The 22403-nt window shown below is 46.1% G+C and overlaps 10 protein-coding genes across 10 annotated transcripts, besides 11 other annotated features; 6 read left to right on the top strand and 4 right to left on the bottom strand.

The window, feature by feature from the left end:
- The first annotated feature begins 13 nt into the window (after positions 1–13).
- Positions 14–3415: a mobile genetic element.
- TSTA_052400 (reverse transcriptase, putative) lies at positions 1142–1765 on the top strand (the record flags this gene model as incomplete). The annotated part of the gene is made up of 2 exons (XM_002486783.1): positions 1142–1252; positions 1319–1765. 2 exons carry the CDS (start codon positions 1142–1144, stop codon positions 1763–1765), a joined length of 558 nt encoding a protein of 185 aa, XP_002486828.1.
- An 843-nt stretch (positions 3416–4258) lies between the features above and the next one.
- Positions 4259–4819: a mobile genetic element.
- A 55-nt stretch (positions 4820–4874) lies between these two features.
- Positions 4875–4916: a sequence feature (CT-rich).
- A 349-nt stretch (positions 4917–5265) lies between these two features.
- On the bottom strand, positions 5266–7073 carry TSTA_052390 (uncharacterized protein; the record flags this gene model as incomplete). Its single annotated transcript, XM_002486782.1, has 2 exons — positions 5266–5688; positions 5980–7073. 2 exons carry the CDS (start codon positions 7071–7073, stop codon positions 5373–5375), a joined length of 1410 nt encoding a protein of 469 aa, XP_002486827.1. The 3' UTR covers positions 5266–5372.
- Positions 7074–7480: 407 nt separating this feature from the next.
- On the bottom strand, positions 7481–9499 carry TSTA_052380 (uncharacterized protein; the record flags this gene model as incomplete). Its single annotated transcript, XM_002486781.1, has 2 exons — positions 7481–9347; positions 9387–9499. 2 exons carry the CDS (start codon positions 9497–9499, stop codon positions 7481–7483), a joined length of 1980 nt encoding a protein of 659 aa, XP_002486826.1.
- Positions 7736–8500: a mobile genetic element.
- Positions 8828–9292: a mobile genetic element.
- TSTA_052370 (uncharacterized protein) lies at positions 9500–10685 on the bottom strand (the record flags this gene model as incomplete). The annotated part of the gene is made up of 2 exons (XM_002486780.1): positions 9500–10439; positions 10462–10685. The coding sequence occupies 2 exons, from the start codon at positions 10683–10685 to the stop codon at positions 9500–9502; spliced, it is 1164 nt and encodes a 387-aa protein (XP_002486825.1).
- A 619-nt stretch (positions 10686–11304) lies between these two features.
- Positions 11305–11619: a mobile genetic element.
- Positions 11620–11669: 50 nt separating this feature from the next.
- Positions 11670–12368: a mobile genetic element.
- TSTA_052360 (uncharacterized protein) lies at positions 12258–13038 on the top strand (the record flags this gene model as incomplete). The annotated part of the gene is made up of 2 exons (XM_002486779.1): positions 12258–12397; positions 12792–13038. The coding sequence occupies 2 exons, from the start codon at positions 12258–12260 to the stop codon at positions 13036–13038; spliced, it is 387 nt and encodes a 128-aa protein (XP_002486824.1).
- Positions 13039–13089: 51 nt separating this feature from the next.
- Positions 13090–13165: a sequence feature (G-rich).
- A 169-nt stretch (positions 13166–13334) lies between these two features.
- On the top strand, positions 13335–14136 carry TSTA_052350 (uncharacterized protein; the record flags this gene model as incomplete). The annotated part of the gene is made up of 2 exons (XM_002486778.1): positions 13335–13794; positions 13859–14136. The coding sequence occupies 2 exons, from the start codon at positions 13335–13337 to the stop codon at positions 14134–14136; spliced, it is 738 nt and encodes a 245-aa protein (XP_002486823.1).
- A 298-nt stretch (positions 14137–14434) lies between these two features.
- Positions 14435–17944: a mobile genetic element.
- On the top strand, positions 14595–15268 carry TSTA_052340 (uncharacterized protein; the record flags this gene model as incomplete). Its single annotated transcript, XM_002486777.1, has 2 exons — positions 14595–14832; positions 14854–15268. Coding segments are annotated over 2 exons (653 nt in total), but the record flags the coding sequence as incomplete, so codon positions are not given.
- On the top strand, positions 15434–15972 carry TSTA_052330 (uncharacterized protein; the record flags this gene model as incomplete). Its single annotated transcript, XM_002486776.1, has 2 exons — positions 15434–15748; positions 15862–15972. Coding segments are annotated over 2 exons (426 nt in total), but the record flags the coding sequence as incomplete, so codon positions are not given.
- TSTA_052320 (reverse transcriptase, putative) lies at positions 16055–17161 on the top strand (the record flags this gene model as incomplete). Its single annotated transcript, XM_002486775.1, has 2 exons — positions 16055–16528; positions 16586–17161. The coding sequence occupies 2 exons, from the start codon at positions 16055–16057 to the stop codon at positions 17159–17161; spliced, it is 1050 nt and encodes a 349-aa protein (XP_002486820.1).
- A 232-nt stretch (positions 17945–18176) lies between the features above and the next one.
- Positions 18177–18231: a microsatellite.
- A 261-nt stretch (positions 18232–18492) lies between these two features.
- Positions 18493–18514: a microsatellite.
- A 552-nt stretch (positions 18515–19066) lies between these two features.
- Positions 19067–22339, bottom strand: TSTA_052310 (ankyrin repeat-containing protein, putative; the record flags this gene model as incomplete). The annotated part of the gene is made up of 2 exons (XM_002486774.1): positions 19067–22243; positions 22301–22339. 2 exons carry the CDS (start codon positions 22337–22339, stop codon positions 19067–19069), a joined length of 3216 nt encoding a protein of 1071 aa, XP_002486819.1.
- Positions 22340–22403: the final 64 nt, after the last annotated feature.

The following is a 22403-nucleotide window of genomic DNA, read 5'->3' as shown; positions in this document are numbered from 1 at the left end:
TACAGAAAGACATGATGGAAGATGGCCAATTCGGAGCATGCTGTGGGTCCAGAGCGATATCGAAGCTGAACAGACCCCAGTGGAATCATTAGATCTAATAGCTGCAATTCTGCGTCTCCCAGACCGGAAGGTGCTAGTGGTCTTAGTTTATGTGGAGGGAAATAGTGAGGAGGCACTGATATCCACAATTAGGTGGCTACACAGCTTAGTGGCAGACTTCCAGGGAAGAGGAGGAATACGGACAGATGTCCTAATAATGGGAGACTTCAACCAGCATGATTAACTCTGGGGCGGAGATCATATATCTCCTGCGAGACAGGGGGAGGCCGATGCTCTGATCAACTATATGGGTGAACACTCTCTCCACAGCCTCTTACCTAGAGGCACAAAAACATGGCAATCAGGAGATATAGAAACAACAATTGACTTGATATTAGCATCAACAGAATTAGCAGAAGAGATGATAAGATATGGCATACACTATATAAACCACAGATCAGACTATCAAGCGATTAAGACAGAGTTTGATATATCAGTTCCAGATTGACCTGCCAATGAAAGACTGCTCTTAAAGAACGCGCCTTGGGCAGAAATCAGAGCTAGAGTCACTGCTAGCTTGCAAGCAGTTCCTTTAGAGGGCTCGGTCCAGCTGCAGATGGATTGTCTTATGATAGCAGTCTTAGAAGCAGTCTTAAAACTTACACCGAAAGTAAAGCCCTTACCATATACTAAGCGATGGTGGACGACAGATCTGACGCAGCTTCGCTGCACTTACACCTACTAGAGAAATCAGGCTAGATCGCGGCGTAGAGCAGGATGTACAGTCCCAGAGCTCGAACAACAAGCACGAGAAGCGGCAAAGGAGTATCATGACACAATCCGGAAACAGAAGAAAGCTCACTGGGAAGACTTCCTTGCGGACGATATTAATATATGGCAAGCAACCAAGTATCTCAAGCCTAACGGTAACCCATTCAGTAACAAAATACCATCATTAGTAAAGTCAGATGGATCTACTACTAAAGACAAAATAGAACAGGCTGAAGAGCTGCTCGCTACATTCTTCCCATCACTACCAGAGAGGATTGAAGATGAAGGAACTCAACCATAAAGGGAGCCAATACACATGCCTAATCTAACCATGGAGGAGATTGAGAGGAAAGTCTTTGAAGCTAAGCCATGGAAAGCACCTGGGGAAGATGGACTCCTAGCTATGATGTGGAGGCAGTTATGGCTAGTGGTTAAAGAAAGAGTATTTCTTATCTTTTAAATATCACTACAAGATGGTGATCTTCCGTCTCAATGGAGAAATGCAAAGATCATACCACTGAAGAAGCCGGCAAAAGACAACTACTCACTAGCCAAATCATGGAGACCTATATCATTACTTTCCACGCTAGGCAAGATACTAGAAGTGGTCATTGCGGAGAGAATATCATATGCTGCGGAAACATTTAGCCTACTGCCCACCAACCACTTTGGAGCAAGAAAAAGGCGTTCTGCAGAACAAGCAATTCTGCTACTTCAAGAAGAAATCTACAAGGCGTGGAGAAATAGGAAGGTCCTTAGCTTGGTCAGCTTTGATGTTGCAGGAGCATACAATGGAGTCTTCAAAGAGAGATTACTCCAGAGACTCAAGGCAAGAGGGATACCTGACAAGATGGTCCAATGGATTGATGCCTTCTGCTCAGGACGAACTGCAACTATCACAGTCAATGGACAAATAAGTGAACAAAGGGAACTACTACAAGCAGGCTTACCATAGGGATCACCACTTTCACCTATACTATTTCTATTCTTCAACGCGGACTTAGTACAACATAGGATTAACGCTTCTGGAGGTTCAATCGCGTTTATAGATGACTATACGGCCTAGGTAATAGGCCCATCTGCTGAAGAAAACTATGCAGGTATTCAAGCAGTGATTGATAGAGTCTTAGATTGGGAAAGGCGCAGCGGAGCTACATTTGAAGGTGATAAAACTGCTATAGTACATTTCACCTGTACTGCAAGTCGTTCAAGCACTTTACCATTCAGGATCAAAGACAAAATGGTCAAACCAAAGGAAAGCACGAAGATCCTAGGAGTAGTGATGGACTCTCAGTTATGCTTTGAGGATCACATTGCCAATGCTACTATAAGAGGACTAGCAGCAGCCATAGCGCTAAGAAGACTAAAAATGGTATTTCCATGGACTGCGAGGCAATTATTCAAGGCAACTATGGCACCAGTGGCAGATTATGCCTCAAATGTCTGGATGCATGCCTGTGGAATAAAAGGGACATAGTATCTAAATAGAATACAAAAACATGGAGCTATTGCAGTTACAGGATCCTTCCAGATAGTTATAACTGCAGTGGCAGAGGCAGAAGCAGACATTCAACCATTTTACATTTGACATACAGAGAAAGCTACAAAACTTTGGATTAATATTTAGACTCTACCGAAATCTAATCTGCTAACCAGAGTGAGAACTATCGCCACCCAGAGGTTCCGGTCTCCACTACAGAGGATCACTCAACCGCTAGCGACTATGATCAGTGAATGGATAGAGACTATCCAAGCATTTACAGTATCACCTTGGACCAACTGGATACCATCAATTTGTGAAATAGACGAGGATAAAGCCATTAGCAATACCAACAAAGCAGTAGGCATTCTAATTGCGACAAGCACATCTATTAAATTGGATAAGGTGGGCATAGGAGGCTGCATAAGAGATACCTGGGCAAGTGGGAATAGTATATCCAGTCACTCGATCCTCTTGGGCAAAAGAACAGAGCAAAATCCCTACACAGCGGAGCTGGAAGCAATTGCAACCTCCCTAGAACGTATCCCACGGCAGACATATCAGAGATGCATATTCATCCTCAGTAGCAATAGATTGGCACTGTCTGCAATTAGCCAACCCCATCAACAATCAGGCCAAAAATCGATCCAGTGGATATATAAACAGGTTCAAAACCTACAGCAACAAGGAAATGCGGTGGTCACAATTTGGATTCCAATATGCTTAGACATGACTGTGAAACGGCAAGCAAAAGCAGAGGCATAGAAAGCAATAAGAATTAAATTGCTACTAGAAAAACAGCTATATCAAGTAAAATCAACAGCTATCAGGCTTGCTCTTGCGGAAAGGCAACATGAATGGACTCTCCTAGAATACGTTGGAAGATACTCCAGAATGGTAGATATAGCTCTTCCAGGAAAACACACAAGAAGCTTATATGATAGACTGAATCGGAAAGAGGCAAAGATCCTAGCCCAACTTCGGACCGGAATGACAAGGCTCAACAGCTATCTTAATCGGATAGATGTAGCAGAGTCGAATCTCTGTGCCTGTGGCCAAGCAAGCAAGACAATAGAGCACTTCTTATTCTGCTGCACGCAATGGACAGCGATGAGAGAAGACATGAATTAGTGCACAGAATCAAGACAAGGAAATCTATTCTTCTTCCTGGGCGGTAAATCACGTTCAGACCCAGATTGATGGCAACCAGATATGAAGGCCGTCCATGTAGCAATCAAGTTCACAATTGCTACAGGAAGATTGGAACCTGAACCTGAATCCGAACCTCAATCAACACAGTGAAAAGTGAAGCTATTCCCCTACCTCCCACCCCTTTCCCTCCCTAACTCTTCCTCCCTTCCAGGGTAGATCTCGCTGCAGCCGCCGAAGATAGGACACTGCACACTTGGAGAAGATAACCTTTAAGATCATCTACTAGCCAACACCTTTAACAAGGGAGCCCCTAACAAACCAACCAAAGAAGCCAAACACCAAGCACATACATGTTAAGAAAACAACTTATGGGCTATCGCGAGTTCATGCCGGATCTGTGGGAAATGACTATGTAATTAGCGCACTAGTGCCCTTTAGGTTAGCACCTCCGGGCGTAATAAAACATCCATCCATCCATCCTGTCTTGCTGGATATCCGGTTTATCTAACAAGACTATCCTCTTCAATCCACAAGCATTGTCGTGCCGCAACAAGAGAGGAAAAGATCTAAGCCAGAAAAAAATATTTCTATAAATATTGCCCTCCATAAGATGAAAAGGGACACTATGCATCAATCTAAGGGCTGCAACATCATCTCTGGAGACACCATGGGATTTAATAGAGCCCACAAGAGAATAGTATGCGTACGATGGCAAGAAATCTCGGGGAAATTTTGGTTCATGACCTATATGGAAAGCTTTTAACAAAGGCAGAAGTTCAGGGTCTTGAGGGTAAAATTCTAAGGCGGACAGTACAGCAAGATGTTGTGAAATAAACACTTTTAAATCTTATTATTATATGACGTCTTCCATTCTCCTGCGTGGAATGGCTGGAATTCCATGCTTTCATAAAAGCACTGAATCAAGAATCGCCTTTGGTTGTTCTTATTCATCACTTAACAATAACAGAATGGATTACTGAACACTTTGTCTAAAGCCAGGATACTGTGCGAAAAGTACTTCAATCGGCAAAGACGAACATCCATCTTGCTATTGATATTTGGACCTCTCTGAATCATTCCCTTCTTCTCGCAATATGTGCCAGCTTCGTCGGTATCCAGGATAAATATCAGAACCCTCTGATTGCCCTTCGTACAGTACATAGTCAGAGTGGAGCAGATCAGTGGGAGGCGCTCTGTCCGGTTGTTATTGAGTATGGAATTGAAACGAAGATTGGAGCCCTCATTAGAGATAACGCCGGATCAAATGACGTTCTCTGTCGTATGATAGGCCAATGGCTTAGCCTCAAGCATAAGATTACGTGGACCGCAACGCATCAAAGAATTTGCTGTCAAGGACATGTCATCAATCTCATTGTTTAAGCCTTTCTGTTCAGTTCAAAAAAGGATGAGAAGCTTATGGAGTTATACGATAAAGAAGATGAGGAACAGGAAGGAGAAGAGGCTGAAGAAGAAGCCTTATAATTAATACTACTACTAGCAAAGTCGAAAGACAGGAGGAAGAAGAAAAATAAGAAAATAGGCTTGGTGTGGGTGCATAAAGCACGTGTACACGTTAATGTACGTACGTACATGAATGGTTAGCAGGTACTGCAATTCTGTATGGGTTCAAAATGTGTGTGATTGTAGCTATCTAACTCACGCCCCGACGCGGTCTTACATCCCTCTATCCTAGACGAGGTCACGTGACGCCCTGCGGCTCAGTGCGTCGGAGTGAGGCATCTCGATTGCTCCCACAAACCAACACTGGATCTCTTTTACAAATTGGATTGCGATCGAGATCCAAAAACCCATGAAAAACCATACAAAAACATAACGAAGGGATCAAACAAAAGATCTATTGAGGTAGCTGGCGTGTCCGAAAACACGTCTCCACTTCGATCTCGTCCCCCACTTGGCCCCGAATCGCCTCCTAATCGCTCCCGGTTCTCTCAACGAAGCCTTCAACACGAACTGTCAGCTTATTGCTGTCAACAAGGTCCCGTAGGGCCTTGTTAGGGCTTGACTTTGTAAAAGCGTCGGCTGGGTTATCGTCTCCATGGATCCAACGGATCTCGTGGATCTCGTGCTTCTCATAAGATTGACGAAGTGCCATGATATCGATCATGAGGCGTTTCTCTTTGGTGGTCCCAAGCTTACCGAGGCATTCATAAAGCGAAAATGAATCCGTACAAATAATTACAGGCATTGCCGGTAGGTCCAGACGACTGGTGATCATTTTAGCGGTACTGGCAATAGTGAACGCATGATCAAATCCAGCTGTAAGGCCATAGACCTCAGAGGCTAGTACACTCCGTGTAACGCGTTTACACTTTGCTGATTGCCAATGCAAGATGTTGCCAGTGGCGACGAAGCGGCCTTACTGCGAGAAGTCTTCGTTGACCATGGTAATCAGGAATCTGATTTGGGAAGTCAAATCCCGGTTATTGGCAAAGGATCCATCAGTAAAAACCATAATCCTGGCTTTGGCGAGGTTGAGAGGCACATAACGGAGCCCTCTCTCTGGATTCTGGGCCTACTATATGAGACGTTTATTCAACGCCTCATAATCAGAATCGGAGCGATCCTTCTCTTGCAGCTGAGTGGCCACGGCTAAGTCATACGCAGCTTCAGGTTGGCAGATCGAAGCCAGATAGGCTCCCCGTGCGCGTTGTTCGATATACTTCTGTGCGCGTTCTTCTATACCCACTGGTTGGATCCTCGCTGCTTGCCCTTTCTGTTGTAAATTGACAATGCCATTCTGCAGGGTAATTCTTGCATCATTGAATTCTAGAGGCTTGGTCTCCGAGAGTCGTGTTTTTGGCTTCGCTTTAAAGCTTGCCTCTTGCAACACGGCTTGTTCACCTCTGGAGAACTTTTCTGTATAGATAAGAAGTGTGTCGTCCGTTTGCATTCCCACAAGTCCAAATTCGTCGTCTCCTAGCTTTGAGATAAGAAGGCATGGGTCGTACGTCGAGGTTTCCATGTTCAATTTGTTAAGATGGTGCGCCTGGTATGTTCCAAACCAATGAACACCTGCCTCAGGGATCCCATATAGCGGGCCTTCAACTAATAGGAGTGAATCTGGTGGATACTTATCCTGCATTTCAATGGGAAGATTGACGATAATCAGACGCTCGAGCTTGGTCTTTGCCTGTGTGTATGCTTGCGTGATATCCCAGATCTCAACGACCATTCCCATCTCAATGAGTGTAGGGATAAGCGACACTAATAAGCGTTGGCTTGCACGCTGGATCGTGGGTGCCTGGGTCAAGATCTTATTCTTCCCAGCGTCGTTATATCCTTGTATAACAAGTCGAGATTTCTCATAGGGAATCTCGTTCTTGCCCTTTATCTCGTTGACAAGGCGGGAATTGAAAATTCTGATGCCACGCAGGTCCATATCGGCACGGTGAAGAATCTTGAAGGTCCCATTTGCTATCAAGCTGTCGATCTCTGTTTTTCCTGATAATTCGAACGGCGCGCCGTTGGTGGCGATCTTGTCTTCACGCTGCAGCTTGACGGCAAGTTCAAGGTCGTCCCTCTCCTTTTTGGATATGAACACTTTGGCGTACGCTTTTGGCTTATTTTTGGAACCACGCGGTCGTCCTCGGTGGCGTGGCAACGCAGGCATCTCGGGGGTCTGCGGTGCGTGGACTCCCCCAGTCTCAACATGGTGATTCGGATTTGCAGGATGGTCTTGCAGTCTTACCCTTGCTCTAGTCCTCAGAGTCTGTCGAAGTCGACTTGGGACCGACCGTCCTGGCGATTGAGATCCTCTTGGGGGGGAGAGAGAGGCAATCTAATCAGGCGATCACTCTCATCCTTGCTATCACGTAAATACTGCTGTACAGACGTCGCCCTGAATGCAACAGCACTATTTCCAAGATCTACAGTCACGTCATGGCCATTGACTGATATAACTTTGTACGGTCCTGACCAACCATCTCCTTCGCGCCATACTTTGACTTCGCTCCCTGATGCGAGATTGAGCGTTTCCGTGATAATTAGGCCGTTCCTGGTGTTAAGTACGTCATTGACTCATCGCTCTGCCATGGCACGTCTCAATTCGGCCATCGCCTTTCTCATTGCCTCAGCACGTCGAGCAGTTAACGCGGATGGGGGCGAGTCAGTCGTTATGCGCGGGTAAGCGCCAAAAACGAGTACGGTTGGAACTATCCCATCTGGTCCCACGGTATCATTGACGGCTTTGATGGCCATCTGGAGGATCATGTCCTTATCGACGCTGGCGCCTAGTTCTGCCAATATAATGTTGTATGCTCTACGCAGTGGTGCATGGTAACGCTCAACTTTCCCGATTGCATTGTGTGCTTCCACTGGCACTTGGTGACATTGGATTCCTATCATCTTAGCCTCAGTTTTGAATTCTAATGCGGCAAAATTGGTTCCTGCGTCGTGTGAGATGACATCAGGAGGGCCAAGATAGGTGTCAATCCACACTGCCCGGAGCGCTTCCCATGTATCTTTCGCAGATAAAGACTTCAAAAATCGTGCGGCCTGGAAGGACGTCGCCCAATCGACAACATGAAGCACCGGCTTGCCATCTAAATACATAACATCGACGACAATCTCATAGTTAAACTCACGATCGTCATTCAATGTGAATTTAAAGCGTCGTGGTGCCTGCCGGTTCATTTGGCAGTGATGGCAAAACTTCTCAATTTCTGCAAGATTGTTGTAATCCACATCGTCATGGCCTGCTCGTTTTAAAAGCTTGTGCAAGCGGTCAACCGCAGGATGGCCAAACCGACGGTGAAGTCGTCTCATCTCAATCTCTGTGAGAAATGTTACTGGCGCCTGCTTCTTATCAAGGAAGAACCATGGGTGGCCTCGCTTTCTGATAATTGGGACCCGTACGTCTCCCTTTACCATGCAGTTCGCAATGTTATCTAGGTAAGCGCCATGTTTATCCATATCGTCTAAGCAAAGCAAGAATGGGGTTGGCGTGTTCATAATATGAAAATCAACATCACCAATTGGGGTTGTTATGGTAACAGCACCCTCAGAGTGAACACTCTCACCTTGGCCAAATCGAATTGAGTGCTCTCCTGCACGGGTCCTATCGACGGTAATCTCTGGATAGCTTCTCTGCAAGGCAGCAAGTTGACGTCGGCCAACAGTTGATACCTTTGCTGCTCCAGTATCTGGAAGAATTCCTTGGAAAATCTCGCCTTCATGGTGTTCAAGTACAAATTGAGAAGCAGGTTCTAGGAGGCCATCCTTGCGCTCTGATTGATCAAGCTCTCTTACCTCCAATTTGTGGTGGAATCCTTCCTGATCGATATCATCGTGGTATCCACTTATCCAATGGATAAAGGAACGATCTTGCAGTTCGTTGATCATGAAATACGTAGTGGCGTCGTCCTCAATGTCGTCTTCTTCTTCAACGTCATCCTCCTCACTATCTGACTCAATTATACAGCCCTTTTTAAAGTCCATGACAAAGGCGCGATATATGCGGTCAGAAGCAGAGCGTCTACCATCTACACGTCGATAATCATTAAACTGCTCTCTCGCTCTACGGCGCTCCTCGTCGGAGTGTTTGAACGAGCGGTAATCGGACCTGTGGCAGATCCAACACTTCCTATCACCTTGTTGGCGGGAATTACGATCATCACGTCCCTGGCGTCGATATCCTTGACGTGGGGTTTGTCGATTATTCTGGTTTGTGCGGCCCAAGAACTTTCTATCTGTGTACAGCGTCATCGGATTGTCTTCTCCTATCCCATTGGGAGCTGAGTTGGCTTTAACTCGGGTTAGATATTGACTGGCTGACTCCTTTCCTTGGACCACAGCGGCCCTGGCACGGAGTCTTGATACCAACGTCTCAAAATTCGTTGCAGGATCACTAAGAGCGTCGCTCATCTCAGGCGAATCTTGACAGGCTCTAGTGACAGCAGCAACTAGATGTTCCTAGCCCTTGTACGCATTTCCTAGGGCACGTTGGCACAAGTGAAGTTTCTCAATAAGGATTTCTACTGCTTCTACAAGCGTTTTGCTGGGGTTGTTACAGAGAACGTCTTTCAATGTGGTCGACATCTAGTCCTGGTAGTACACCCGATGATTGGAATCCATGTCAAAGTACGCCTTTATAGCTTTGTATGCATCTGTAAATGAAGCATCTTGACCAATATAGTGCATATAGTAGGTTTTTACACGCCCAGAAAGCATCTCGGGAAAGAGTATCCAACATTGCGTTAATTGTACTCCAATCAATCGACAAACTCTCAGGAAAGCAAGGACTTTGTCGTCTAGGATATCATATCGTTCTCCTGAATAACTCTCTGCCTTGTCCCATGCCTTGGAAAACTTTGCGGCCAACGACGGGTCAATATCCTCTTGTTCATACTCTGTAGGCGGCAATCTCATGTACTCATCAAGTTGCCTCGCAGATGTCAACGACGTAGAGGGACGCGGAGGTGGTGTGGTAGATATCTTGATTGGACTGGGGGCCGGTGTCCCTATCGGCACTGCATTGGCACCAGTCAAGGGTGTATGACTATCAAGATCTCGGACATGAGTCTCCAGCTGTAGGGGGTTATTGTTGATTCTTCTCTCTGGATCTCTCCCGAGTGTTGTCTCTTCCTTTTCCTTGTCAGAATAAGGCAATCCAATGAGGTGATCCCTATTATGATTCTCAATTCTCTTAGCTAGCGGGGTGGTGTCACTCCTTGGTGTTAACTGAGCTTGTTGACCTAAGGCCATCCTTGATCTTGAGTCAAATTTCTTGCCGGCGATCATGTCATCTGGCCATCTTGGGGGAATATCCATCTGAAGCAATTCGACTAATCCTTCTGAGATGTTTTTCTTACCTCTATGGTCCAAATAAACACCACGTATCTGAAGGAAGTCTTTCAGCTTGCTTCTCATGGTCCTGTCAAGCTTATGAATCGACCAGAGTCCATTCTTCGAAGTAATCATGAAGCCATTCGAATAGTTCATGGTCAAAGTGATGACTAACGGCAGCTCGTACATGGCCCTTTATTGTGTAGTTGACCAACGCTTCTACACTGTCCCCCGGTCCAGCATCCTTTTCCCACAAGGTTGGATCGATCTTCTTATGCCCGGTGACAGTATTAAATCCAGTCTCTGTCATAAAGTCGTCGTCAGGAATTCTAGTAGGTTCTGACTCGGCTTCGCTTCGATGGCTAGTAGCAGACCCAAAGACTTCAGGGTCATTGCTTAGCAGTGGTTGTCTCGAATTATCAAGGGTTTGGGAAGCCATTATTCTCACTAATCTTGGTGATTTCCTTATTGGGTTGACTCGGTTATCTTGATGATTGATTGTTTGGTGTTGACTTTCGAACGTGTCAACGACATGGTCTCGCGATAGGGCGGTATTATGGAATATTGACGCCGTAGGATCAACCTATTCCTAACACAGACTGCCTAAGATTATCTCTTAGGGGGGAAAGTCTTGTAGCAAAGATTCAGTTTGTCAGAGATGTGACGCTGCAGAATCTCCCTCTTCCACTTAGTTCGTGATGCAGTCAACGAAGCCTGGAACCAGGTTCTTTATAACCACAAGTGATTACAAGAAAGAACCTAGGACCTTGCCAATCTGTCTTGATATTGCAACCAAGACTGATCAGTGTGGGTGCATAAAGCACGTGTACACGTTAATGTACGTACGTACATGAATGGTTAGCAGGTACTGCAATTCTGTATGGGTTCAAAATGTGTGTGATTGTAGCTATCTAACTCACGCCCCGACGCGGTCTTACATCCCTCTATCCTAGACGAGGTCACGTGACGCCCTGCGGCTCAGTGCGTCGGAGTGAGGCATCTCGATTGCTCCCACAAACCAACACTTGGAGCTATTATCTGATGAAAAAGGAAAAAATATTCAAGATATTATAGGACTAATGGGAAAACTCCACAACAATATTGTGTATATCCATAAGTCCACTAACCGTACAGCATGGTTCAAAGATCGTGCTGGTAAAATCATTCCTCTTGACAACTGTACGAGATGGAATAGCTGGTTTACTATGTTAAGTGTCGCTCTAGAGGATAAAGTTAAGGCTGGGCTTCAACTTTACGTTGAGCATTATCAAGATGATATCTCGAAAGATGATATCCTTACAATTAGTGAATGGGTACAGCTTCGGTCAATTCATGATTTCCTTTAATCTTTTTATGAAGCAACACTATATCTTTAGGGAGATCACATAACATTAGAAAGGGCTCTGGAATCAATTGACATTCTTTAGAGCATAATACAAACTACATTAGTAAGTCTTACTATACTTTTAACCATGTTCCTTTAACTAATTCTTTCTTGTAGAAGATAGCTGATAAGACTAAAGACAAGTTTATGGTTCCTCAACTCCAATGTGCTCAGGAAAAGTGCGCAACCTATGTCTAGAGATTAGATGATTCTCCATACTATCTAGCAGCGCGCATTCTCAATCCACAATGTTGGATAGCTTTTTTAAAGGATGGGAATGGGAGGATCACCACCAAAGGAGAAAAGAAACTCTATATCGTATGGAAGCTATGTGAGAGATTTCGCGACAAACTATCATTTTCAGCTGTGCTGTACGAGTCTGAAAGTGTAGGCAAGCATGCTCTCTAGCCAGAGGAAAATCTCTCTGCTTTCCATAAAGTTTGTTGGATGCAGATTTTGAAGCAAACTCGTCCGGCTAGCCAGGACGAGTTTGATAACTATATTAATGAAAACCCAGTTATGCTGGATAATAATACAACAGCCATTCAATAGTGGAGTCAGCCTATCCAGCATGGAAGATATCCATGGCTCTCACAGCTTGCAATTGAAGTTCTCTTAATACCCGGAATGAGTGACAAGCCAGAGAGAGTCTTTTCAGGTTCTCGTCGTCGTGTTCCATGGGATCGTACAAAGACTAGTGTACGACTGCTTGAAGCATCAGAATGCGCAAAGGACTGGGCCGCGCAAGGAATTCTAGATACTCTTCTGTAATATTTATATGGATTAACTAATTATATATTTATATTATCATGAATTGTGGGTGCATAAAGCACGTGTACACGTTAATGTACGTACGTACATGAATGGTTAGCAGGTACTGCAATTCTGTACGGGTTCAAAATGTGTGTGATTTTAGCTATCTAACTCACGCCCCGACGCGGTCTTACATCCCTCTATCCTAGACGAGGTCACGTGACGCCCTGCGGCTCAGTGCGTCGGAGTGAGGCATCTCGATTGCTCCCACAAAAACCATGCCAAGCTTAACTGTCAGTGACTAGTAACCCTCGATTTCGAGTTGATAGGCGACTTCCTTTTTAATTATTCATATCAAACAGTCAGAGGCTCAAATTCCTCACCCCTCTCTACTACTTAGCTCCCAAGAGCGCGACCGTTGACGCGTCTCAACGCGCCTGGCAACACCATGGCGCGTAAAGGCTCTGGTACAGATGGCCCTCTACAGACAGCCCTCCTGGAATCCACGTTTGCAGCCACGACAAGAGCTTCTGAAGGACAGAAGATCTTCAGCCCTATAGCTGCATTCCTCGACAAACACCGCAGCCAAACCGCCGGCCTTGCCCCTCACCTACTGAGAGCCCTCACCACTCTAAGCGATGACCTCGCCTCATAGCCCAACAACATTTCAACGCCTACATTAATGGTATCTCGACGACCTTCATTCCCCCTGCCCTATCCTCTTCCCCTTCCCTTACCCCAAATTCCTTCCTCCCCTCACCTCCTCTCTCACGCCCCTCCTCAGGTCTTGAACAGTCAACTTATGCGACTATTACCCAACATGCCCCAGCCAAATCAACTCCCACCACTCACTCTAAAGCCCCTGCTAAAAAGCCTATGCCTCTGATTAAACAACCCCTTCCTGACAATCAGCTCTTCGTACGTCTCCCAGCTGATCATGCAGCTAGAAAAATGGAAGCCTACGCTATCTACTCTAGCCTAAGGTCTCAACTAAACTCAAACAGTGCAGCACTAAAAGAAGTTCAAACCACAAAGACTGGCTTTGCACTATGTCCCTCATCTCCGGAAGCCCTCCTAGCCCTTGAGGCCCAGAAAGAGATTATCTCTGCATTCTTTGTTAACTGCCAGATAGAACGCAGCTCCCAATGGGTCTCATATCGAGTTACCAATGTGCCAAGGAAAATTGGCCAAATCTTGAATGGCCAATACTCTCTAATCCCCGTCAATCCTACACTTCTGTCCTCAGAAATAAGCGAAACTACAGGGCTTAAGCCCACATCTATTAGCGAGACCACTTCAAGCGCTGTCAACCCTGATACTCCCTCCTCAAGCTGGTTTATGAACTTCCCAGAAGGCATGAAAACACCACTACCTATCCAACTACATCTTTTTGGTACTATCACTAATGCTCGTCACCTCCCTAAGAAAACAACAGTTATTCAATGTATACGATGCTGGAAATGGCATAATGCAAGATCCTGTGCCCGCCCCTCTCGATGCCGGCTATGTGGCTCCTCAGAGTATACTGAAAAGGGCCATGCCAATCGCTGCACAGCCCTGGAACCTCATCAATGCCCTCCTAGATGCATACACTGTCATGGACCATATCCAGCTGATTTCTCAGAATGCCTCCTACGCCCTAGAGGCAATACTAAACATACTAAAGCTCAACAAGCAGAGATCCGCAAATCCTGCGCCACAAACCTCGCAAAAGCTCAAACTGAAGAAGGATGTAGCCCTTAGCTCTTTATAGGCACACAAGAAACACCTATGGCAATAGACGAGGTGCCAACTCAGCCTCCAACCCATGAGATTATCTCTCCTTTCCGCTCAGTAACCCCCCCACCTCGCGCCCCAACTGAAGATCCTCCAATTACGGCTCGTGCAGTCCGCTTTACAACCCCTCAACCACAAAACCGGTTCGCCTCTCTTCTCGAACAGGAGCTATGATCTATCACTATCCAACTCAAAAGGCGCCTCTCAAAATCCTACAGTTAAATGTAGGGCACGCGCCAGATGCACATGAAATAGCTCTCACATTGGCATACACTAGCGATATTAACATTATCCTAATCTAAGAACTATATACATTCAAAGATCTTAGCCGACAAATTACCAAAAAACACCTATCATATGAATGCTTCTCCCCAACTGACAGTTGGGCAATAAGTGGTCGGCCACGAGTCCTCACCTATGTCTGAAAGAAGAAAGGCATTCGGACTTCCCAGCTTCGCCCCTTCACATCTGACACTGAAGAGGCCTCGGATCTCCTTTTCCTTCAGATTTTCTCGCCCACAGGAAAGTCCGCTTTAATAGTTAATATCTATAATGCTCCAGCAGGCTGCATCAGAGCAGGTGAAGCCGCAAAAGCTCTTATAACTCTGCCAGAGGCGTATTTCCCTCAAATAACAATACTTGCAGGCGATCTCAACCTACTACACAACAGATGGTAACCCTCGCTACAACGCAGCCCTACAACTTTTGCAGAGCCGTTTATCAACTGGCTGGATCTCCAGGGTCTAGTACTCATTTCCGACATAGACTGTCCCACACATGAAAGGGGTAACATGTTAGACCTCAGTTTCGCCTCAAGCCCTCTGGCACTCGCAGGAGCCAAAGCTAGTATAGCGAGCCACTTAGATGTAACCTCTGATCATCAACCACTAATTACCACTGTTCCATGGGATCAGAGATACAAGGAAACAGCTCAGAAACTAAGATTTGACACACTAGATCACACTTCCTTCCTTTCGCTCCTCGCCTCTAATCTCGCTGGCACCGAGAGCTCAGCCGCGACAGAAGAAGATCTTGATGCTTTCGCCGAAAAACTGACATCTGCAATTCAAGGAGCATATAGAGGCTCTGCTAAGAGGACCCTAACATAAGGCATAGAATAACCTTGGTGGAATAAAGACTGCAAGAATGCATTACACAATTACCGCTCAGGCCTCTGCTCAAAGACAGACTTCCGCAGGATAACCAGATGGTCTCAACGACAATTTTGGCGAGATAAGCTCTCTATAGTAACACAAATGAAGGACGTCTTCGATATGAGTAAATGGCATAAGTCCATAGGCACCTTCCGAAGCCCTTCACTGAAGGATCCACTGAGACCTAGCAGCCTCCCAGCAGTTACTATACACGAGAAACGAGACGTACTAGTCCGAAATCTTCTTCAAAACTCGGCTGAGGCAGGAGACATACCTCTGGACTCCCCAGCAGTCCCTATCACTAGCCTCTACTTTCCAGACATATCAATGTCACAAGTGGAGGAGTCAATACTTCAGGCAGGAAACACAGCTCCTGGCGCAGACGAAATCCCAACCTGCATACTCAAAGTAGCATGGCTTTTAATTAAGGATAAGGTACAAATGCTATACCAAGGGTGTCTAAAGATTAGATATTACCTGAAATGCTTCCAACATGCAATTTTAGCAATTATCTAGAAACCAAAAAAGACTGATTGGTCCTCGCCCAGATCATACAGACCGATCGCTCTCCTATCAGTTCTTGGCAAAGGACTCGAGCGCCTAGTGGCACGGAATATGGCATGGATCTCTATACACTACAAAGTATTAGCGAGACAATAGTTTGGAGCTCTCCCACTAAGATCTGCAAACGATCTGACCACATGCCTAACACATGACGTTGAACAAGCGCTAAATCAAGGCATGACTGCCTCACTCCTTACCCTAGATGTCAAAGGCGCATTTGACGCCGTGCTTCCTGGCAGACTGATCCGCAGATTGCGTGAGCAGGGCTGGCCTACTAATCTCGTCCTCTGGATCGCCTCCTTTGCTACTGGGCGATCAGTTCAGATCCGACTTGATGGAGAGATTGGCCCCTCAACAGACATTGCCTGCGGCCTTCCACAAGGATCCCCAGTATCTGGCATTTTATTCATGCTCTACATAGCGCCTCTATTCCGTCTAGGAAACTCAAGGAACAAATTTAGCTACGCCGACGACGCAGCTAACCTGGCAATCTCGACATCCCTTGCTACTAACTGCGAAGCCTTATCAGACTCACTTCAAGAAGCTCTTAACTGGGGTGCTGCAGAGGGCATTACTTTCGCACTAGATAAATACGAGCTTCTTCACTTCTCTCGACGAAAAGCAGACCAGGACCCAACCTGTACACCTTCAGTAAAAGCTGGATCTATTACAGTCTCAGAAAATACTAAACGCCTATATCTATGTTAGCTAGGAATCCTCTATGACAAAAAGCTCACATTTAAATGGCATGTCGGTAAAATAGCATCTAAAGCCCTCACTGTGGCTAATGCCCTTCGCTCTCTAGGGAATACTGCTCGAGGAGTTAAACCTTATTTACTACAGCAAGCTGTATTAGCCTGTGTACTCCATAAAGCATACTATGGTGCTGAAACCTGGTGGCCAGGACGTACTCGCCCTGGGCCTACCCAGACTTCAAATCGAGTTGGCGAATATCTTAAGAAACTAACTAAAGTAGTACTAACAGGCGCAAGAGCAGTCCTTCCAGTTTTCCGTACAACCCCAATATCTGTCCTTTACTGGGAGTCTGGATTCTCTCCACCAGAAATTGAACTAGATCGAATAGCCCTCCTCATAACTGTCCGCCTATGGCGTCTGGATCCTTACCACCCACTTCGAAGACGCGCGGAACAGATTGCCAGTAATAGCCGACAAACCAGCCGATTTGCCCGCCGCATACTGGCCCTCCCCAACTCTGAGCAGATAAACCCTCTCCAACACGCTCCCTGGCACCCTCGCGAGACGCGCGAGAATGCTCAAGCTTGAATAGGAGCTCCCATGGGACGCAGTAAGGAACAGGCAGCGGCTGATTTTATAGCTTTTCAACGCACCATCCCTAGCTCTGATATTATAATCTTTTCAGATGGATCTAGACTAGTAGACAGACGTGCAGGAGGAGGTTACATTGGATTTCAAGCACACAATCAGTTCCTCCGCTCCTCACTCTCATATGGACATGGGAAAGAGGTCTTCGACGCAGAAGCAGAAGCTGCCCTAGCTAGTGCCCAAGCAGCAATAGCATACCCAACAGCTCAATTTGCTACTAACTTATGGATCTGCCTTGATAACTTAGAAGTTGCCACGCGTCTTCTATCTCCCTCTACTGGATCTTCTCAAGAAGCCTTTGAATCCTTCCGCACCCTTGCAGCTGGCTGGCCACTACGTGAAAGGCTTCCACACACCAAAAGTGGATCAGTCTAAATCCGATGGGTCCCTGGACACACTAAAATCCCTGAGAATGAAGCAGCAGATTCTGCTGCTAAAGAGGGAGCTGCCTCTATCCCCCCCTCTCCATGCAAGTCCTCATATGCCTCGCTAAAGAGACACGCCAAGACTTAATCTCTCTCTACTGCCCAGACACGGTGGCAGACCATAGCACCATAAACTTACCAAGATCTAGAAATAACTACATCTCCTAAGCGCCCTGGAGAGCTTCAACTTAACCGACTTGACCTTGGCCATATCATTGCAGCCTATACTAGACATGGAGACTTCGCAGACTACCATAAATGTTTTAATCATGATGATGCTCATCTCCTCTGTCAATGTAGAGCACGAAAAGCACCTCTACATTTCTTCTTCTGCTATATAGCTAAGAGACGAGCCCCTCGTCCTCCTGGACCTTCTTCTGAGGTCATATCCTTCCTTCTAGGCACCACGAAAGGAGCACAAAAACTAGCTACATGGCTAGCAGAGACCCGTTTTTTTAAGGATATCTGTCCTCGCCAACCTCTCCTTAGCACCTAGCTAAGTCAGCCCTACTTTTCCCTTATATCTCTCTTTTCTCTCTTTCTTTCTCTCTTTCTTCCCTTCTTTCCTTCTTTCCTTCTTTCTTTTAAACTCTCACTGCTTGATTACTATTATGGTAGAGTTTTGGGTCATGGAGCGTAGGTGGACCATTGCAGCTGGCAAATATCTAAAACCCACTCGGAAGTGGACTCCCTGTAAGACCACGGCAGCTATGGAAATGCGCCAAAGAGTCCCTTATTTGTATATAAATCTGATAGGACCTGAAGCCCGAGGCTTACCCCTCGGCGGCCTATGTCCCAGTAGGGATTGGTGGAAAGCGTGCGAGTCACGATCCACGGCCGTTAAATACACACACACACACACACACACTCGATTGCTCCCACAAACCAACATGAATCCTATTTTATCCTTAATATTTATGAACTTGCTATAAAAACATAGCAGTAGTAATAGGATTGTAAAGAGAGATGTAAATATTTGCCAAGAAATTTTGGGGCTTGTCGGATAGTGGTCGGATAGTCGGCCGACACTGTCAGCTGATTGGCCTGTCGGTTCGACACACCTGTTAGGCCTGTTAACCGCAAGCCTGTCAGCGACTCTCTAGTGATATGTATAATAAACGGACTTTTTGCGAAAGTCCATTTTTGCCAAATGTTGAAAAGGCACCTTTTTGAAAAGCGCTTCACCTGGTTGACACCACACTTTATCAGGGTTATTTAAGAGACAATGTCTTTGTATATATCAAGTCTTCTGCTACTTCACTCTCTGCCCAAACTAAACTACTAGAAATGAAAACATGGCTAGCCCAGAAGTCCAGACTTTTTCTAAGACACCGCTGCAGAAGAAGCACCAAAGATAACAGCGGAATCGACGTGGGAATACACTTTTGAAGAAGACAATCCTTCTATTTCCATCACTGCATCATGCCAACCTTGACACAGTATACGCGGGACCAACAGCAGAGAACGAGTCCAGGATATTGTCTGTCGTCTGGTCATTAACATCTAGAGACTCTCTTGGAATAGCTGATAAAAAGGGCCGCTGGTTGAATATGGGTGGTGGTGGTATGGTTCCATGAGATAGTGGCATTGGGCCAGTTAGTGAAGGCTGATTGAATTGAGGGTGTACTGGTATGAGTCCATGAGATGGTGGCATTGGGCCGATTGGTGGAGGCTGATTAAATTGAGGGTATGCCAGTACGGGTCCATGAGACGGTGGCATTGGGCCAGTTGGTGGTGGCTGATTGAATTGAGGGTGTGCCGGTACGGGTCCATGAGATGGTGGCATTGGGCCGGTTGGTGCAGGCGGATAGTGTGCAAATCTGTTGTCACTTACGTTATTTCTACTCGTCCGTTCCGCCTCTTTTTGGTGCTTTGCTTCCTCGCTTTCTACTAGCCTCTCTGTAAGGCCTCTGAAATTTCCAGCTTTAGATGAATTAACAATTTCGGTCCATTGCTTCACATAGCTTTGCTTTGCACCAGCCTCTATAATCAGAGCTCTTCTTTCATGATCTTGGAACGTCTGACTAAAGGCTGTCTCTAGCCTTTTTGCCTCCGTCACAAGCGAGGCAGCGCGATCTGCCACGTCCAGAATTTGCCTCACTTTTAAGGAATCTTCTAACTCAGAAATCGTCTTCAAATCTGGAACACGATATGGGACTGATTCCTTAGCCTTCAATGTTCGTCGTAGTCCGAGTGCTAAGGAGTGAGAGGCTTTCACGGACATTGATAAGCGTAAGTCAAACTCTGCTTCGCAATGTACGAGTACAAGAAGCCTTATTACTTCCGGTAGACCGCTCTTACTGCCGGGCTCTTCATACAAGCTCCAACAAGCATGTGTACGGTCCTTGATTACTCCATGTACAATGCGAACTCCTTGAAAAGTTGTCTTCCTCCCCTTCGAGGCTTCCATGTTGATATTAAGGCTGGATGGTCCACCGCTCCCTGCCGCACCGAAAGTGAGCTTCTGTCCTGTTGTTATCTCCTGCTCAGAGACTTGCACTCGATCCGCCTGCGGCCGGATAGCACGTATATTTGGTTCCTTTCCGGAGTCTCCTGCGCTTAGCATTATGTCCACTTTTGCATAACGTATACGATGGCTTTCTGCAAATGGCCTCATAAAATTGAGCTTTAGATGTACTGCATGCATATTGTCCTCATCTTGTCTTGAGAATCGTATGAATTCTAATTTGGCTTCAAAGAAAATGCTGTGATTGTCGTACTTCGCTAATGTAAAGCCGTCACCGTTGTGACGATGCACTCCCCCCCAGAGACTGTTCCTCGTATCAACTAATGCTGATGTTCGTGGAGTTTCCACTCTCCTAATTGACCGCTCTGTCTTGTCCCGAAAAATCAGCCCTGCCACACCATTTCTTCCCTCGTAAATTGCAGAATCCGACCCTGAATGCACTCTAAAATCACTCGTAGCTCGATCTTGGATGAGGGGTTCTATGGCCTCTTTCACTCCCCGGGAGCTGGCCAAGTCGAGTGCTGAGGCCCCTTCATTATCGGCGAGATCAATATTTGCTCCATTTAGAAGAAGGAGCTCCACAATCTCTCTCGATCCTTGAGAACTGGCTAAGTGGAGCGCCGACTGTCCATTTTCGTCTGTAAGATCAATTCTTGCTCTATTTTGAAGAAGCAGCTTGATTACATCCGTCCTTCCCTTGAAAATGGCGAGATGAAGTGCTGTCCATCTTTTCTTGTTAGCAAGATCAATATTTGCCCCATTTTGAAGGAGCAACTGCACTATTTCCTTTCTTCCTTCAGAGCTAGCTAAGTGGAGTGCTGACTGTCCTTCACTGTTAAGAAGATCAATTATTGCTCCATTACGGAGGAGCAGCTCCACTATATCTGTTCTTCCTTCGGAGCTGGACAAGTGGAGTGCCGTTTGTCCTTCCTTATCAGGGAGGTCGATTTTTGCTCTATTTCGAAGAAGTAGCTCTACCATCCCTTTCCTTCCTACGGAACTGGCCATGTGAAGTGCTGAATGTCCTTCTTCATCAGTGAGATCAAGCTTTGCTCCACTTTGAATGAGTAGCTCTGCTACTTCTTCTCTTCCTCCAGTACTAGCTAGGTGTAGTGCCGTCCATCCTGTAGAGTGTTCGAGGTTGACTTTTGCATTACGTTGAAGGAGCAACTCTACCACGTCTTTCCATCCTTCAAAACTGGCGAGGTGAAGGGGCGACCGTCCTTGCTTATCAGCAAGGTCAATATTTGCCCCATTTTGAAGAAGCAGCTCCACTATACCTGTCCTTCGCTTGCAACTGGCTATGTGGAGTGCCGACTGTCCGTCCTCATCAGTAAGATCAATCTTTGCTCCATTGCGGAGGAGCACCTCCACTATATCTGTCCCTCCTCTATAACTGGCGAAGTGAAGTGCTGATCCACTGCTCTGACTTTGGAGATCAATCTTTGCTCCATTTTTAAGGAGTAGCTCCACCACATCTGTTCTTCCTTCAGAACTGGCTATGTGGAGTGCTGATCGTCCTTCCTCATCAGTGACATCAGTCTTTGCTCCATTGCGGAGGAGCACCTCCACTACATCTGCCCTTCCTTCAAAACTGGCGAGGTGAAGGGGCGACCGTCCTTGCTTATTAGCAAGGTCAATATTTGCCCCATTTTCAAGGAGTAGCTCCACCACATCTGTTCTTCCTTCAGAACTGGCTATGTGGAGTGCCGATTCTCCGTCCTCATCGGTGACATCAATCTTTGCTCCATTGCGGAGGAGCACCTCTACTACATCTGCCCTTCTTTCAAAACTGGCGAAGTGAAGTGCTGATCTACCGCTCTGACTTTGGAGATCAATATTTGCTCCATTTTCAAGGAGTAGCTCCACCACATCTGTTCTTCCTTCAGAACTGGCTAAGTGAAGTGCTGATTGTCCCCCTTCATCAAGGAGATCGATTTCTGCTCCATTTTCGAGGAGGAGCTTTACCACGTCTCTATGTCCGCGGTAGCTAGCTCTATGTAGTGGCGTGAATCCATCATTGTCTGTAGTATCTGACGTCGCTCCACGTGAAGTTGACCTCACAGTCACTTCATCACCATCCAAGGCGGCATCTTCCAAATGCTGGTTGAGATCATCCGTCCCAATTTCCTCAGTCAATGTCAGTCGCGATGTTTTAAGAACGGGCAAGTTTCAGCTGTATCTTACAGTATGAGCACTTCGCTCTAGATAATTATCTGTCTGCATCCCGGAATTTTGATATCTAATTGTGTATAGATTCCAATCTTATCGTCACAAGAAGAGAATCAGT

This window comes from Talaromyces stipitatus, genomic scaffold (assembly GCF_000003125.1).
Source record: "Talaromyces stipitatus ATCC 10500 scf_1105507295487 genomic scaffold, whole genome shotgun sequence".
Lineage (NCBI taxonomy): Eukaryota > Fungi > Ascomycota > Eurotiomycetes > Eurotiales > Trichocomaceae > Talaromyces > Talaromyces stipitatus.
The sequence above is the reverse complement of the archived record's forward strand: the minus strand, read 5'-3'. Positions and strand labels throughout refer to the sequence as shown.